The sequence below is a fragment of the Apaloderma vittatum genome, unplaced genomic scaffold (assembly GCF_000703405.1).
Source record: "Apaloderma vittatum isolate BGI_N311 unplaced genomic scaffold, ASM70340v1 scaffold34196, whole genome shotgun sequence".
NCBI classification, from domain to species: domain Eukaryota; kingdom Metazoa; phylum Chordata; class Aves; order Trogoniformes; family Trogonidae; genus Apaloderma; species Apaloderma vittatum.
The window spans coordinates 48146-50303 of NW_009720715.1; the positions used below are offsets into that span (position 1 = coordinate 48146).

The 2158-nt window shown below is 44.7% G+C and overlaps 1 protein-coding gene across 1 annotated transcript; it reads right to left on the reverse strand.

Annotated features, from left to right (window-relative positions):
* Positions 1-208: 208 nt before the first annotated feature.
* Positions 209-1986, reverse strand: OARD1 (O-acyl-ADP-ribose deacylase 1). Its single transcript, XM_009871095.1, has 5 exons — positions 1924-1986; positions 1265-1409; positions 1054-1112; positions 603-715; positions 209-311 (listed from the first exon to the last, which is right to left on the reverse strand). Exons 1-5 carry the CDS (start codon positions 1957-1959, stop codon positions 209-211), a joined length of 456 nt encoding a protein of 151 aa, XP_009869397.1. The 5' UTR covers positions 1960-1986.
* Positions 1987-2158: the final 172 nt, after the last annotated feature.

Consider the following 2158-nt stretch of genomic DNA (forward strand, 5'->3'; position numbering starts at 1 on the left):
CCCTGCCATCTTCACAGGCTCTCCGAACACCACATCCAAATTAGCTGCTCTGGAGTTGTTTTTTCTTTAAATCTTGTTATTAAGCGTCACTGCTAACACAGGAGTGAGCTACGTTCAGACAAAGGATGTGCTCCGCATGCAGTTTCCCCCCCTCATCCATTAACAGGTTTCCTGAAAGCAAACGGGGCTTCTCTTTCAACTCTTTTGCTCACAGAGTGTAAACTGTGATCTTTATATCCGTGTCTTCAAACACTTCCCCAAGTATTGCTGAAACTTTATTCCAATCCAGGCCATCAAGACCACAACCAATCCTGGAAAATAAGACATTGGAACAGCTGTAATGGCCTTTCAGAGCACGCTACGAACAACTAACCCTCCAAGCAGCTGCAATTTTACAGGGCACTGACTCAGTTCAACATAATGCAGTTAAAATAAGTGCAGTTATTATTCTGGAAATGCAAATTTTATTTTCACAGTCGAACAGAAGGGTTGAATAGAGGTGGATACTTGAATTCTTATTTCATGGAAGGGAATCATCTCTCAAACATCCTTCTATGCAAGAAACATTTAAGTATGCACATCGCAGGAGCTAACTTTCTTACCTAGGCATGGAAATGTCAGTAACTCCATTGTTTAGGCAGTGAGCTTTCATGGCTTCTAAACTCTTTCGCATAGTATCGTATGTCGGTTTGTGAGAAACCTTCTTCTTTGTAATCTACGTATAAATGTAAAAGGGTCAGTTGTGTCTTTGGCACGACTGCTGCAAACTACTCTCTTTTTTAAAAAACACATCCCACTACACTCTGCAACTCCACAGCTGGACTTGCTACTGTGAAGAAAAAAAAAAAGACTTGGAAAAATAACTATGTTTCACAGCTTAAAATGGTGTAATTTAGCAGCTGGTTTTGTCCATTTAAAGTTTAATATACATACAGAAGACAGCTTGGCTTCTCAACTACCCGTATTTGAATACTACATCCCACATCTCTTATTTAGATGAACATATTCAATAAACAGTTACAGGAAGTGCCTGAGCAGTGCCCCCCTGCTTACCAGGTAGTAAATGTATCGGTCGTCTCTCTGGAGAACTGCAACTTCCCCAGTCTTCTTTTCTAAAGCGAAGAAATTAAGAAGCCATTTTTAAAACAGTTACATTCCCCTACGTAATTCCCCCTACGCCCCAAGTAGCTTGGAATACCCTTACTGCTGGAAATCAAGGTTTTCCCTTCAGCTCCTGCATGTCCACCCCACGTGTATCACTCACGTTGATCCAACAGCTCTTGCACGCCTCCGAACTTTTTCTTAAAAAGAACAGCTATGCCTGCACCCATGCGACAGTCCTCGCTGATGCAATGAGCCAACGCGTCCGTCTGGGGGCATGAGAAAAGGTCCCCCTTAACAGACTTGATCTGGAAAACAACACAGACAGAAAGGTAAGTAGGAGTAAGCAAAGAGCGCAGGCTCTGATAACAGAATACCCAGATAACAGGGGATGTGGCACACTCGTACAGCAGAGTGGAAGGCATTAAGATGCATTTGACAAGCGGGTGAGTCGGCAGGTATTATGAACCCAACATACAGATAACCATCTTTTCTACAAGATCAGTTATGAGTAGCACGTGCCAGCTCAGCAGCTAATTTTACAAAAAAGGAAAATTACCTAGGAGTACAACTGGATCAGTGCACATCTGCAGCACACTATCAGCGTGTCAGTACTGGACGTACCCAGCCATTTAGTGAAGCAGGTAAGCTCTGTGCTCTCGTACAATATCTGCGTCACTGACCCAAGCACAAAAAACTGGTGATATTGGACACTTCAAAAAGCTACAGGGCACAGCCGGCTGCCCTACTGCTAGGGGGACAGGGAGGTCTCTGTAAAGAGACAGATCACAGAACAGCCCAGATAACCCATTTCCTACGCACTCTCTCCTCCTGGTCCTTGGAGAAGTGGGTAGCCATGGCAACGTGGGGTATGTTGAAGACTCCTGCGGCTGGAAAGATGAGAGAAGAACAAAGTTATTAGGAACTCCAAACTCGGCAACGAGCTCGTGTGGCAGAAGGTGTAACGCTGAGACTATTTTATCTATGGGACAACGAGGACACGCCTTGAGAGCGGAAAAGGAGGCCGGTACCCCCGCAGAGCGCCGTGCAAGCCTTC

Excerpts from the sequence above, each read along its gene's own strand:
- OARD1 (XM_009871095.1), bottom strand. The coding sequence starts at position 1,959 with ATGGCTACCCACTTCTCCAAGGACCAGGAGGAGAGA. Across the intron at positions 1,113-1,264 it reads GCAAGAGCTGTTGGATCAAC|AAAAGAAGACTGGGGAAGTT; the intron begins GTGAGTGATACA and ends TCTTCGCTTTAG. Across the intron at positions 312-602 it reads ACTGACATTTCCATGCCTAG|GATTGGTTGTGGTCTTGATG; the intron begins GTAAGAAAGTTA and ends CTTATTTTCCAG.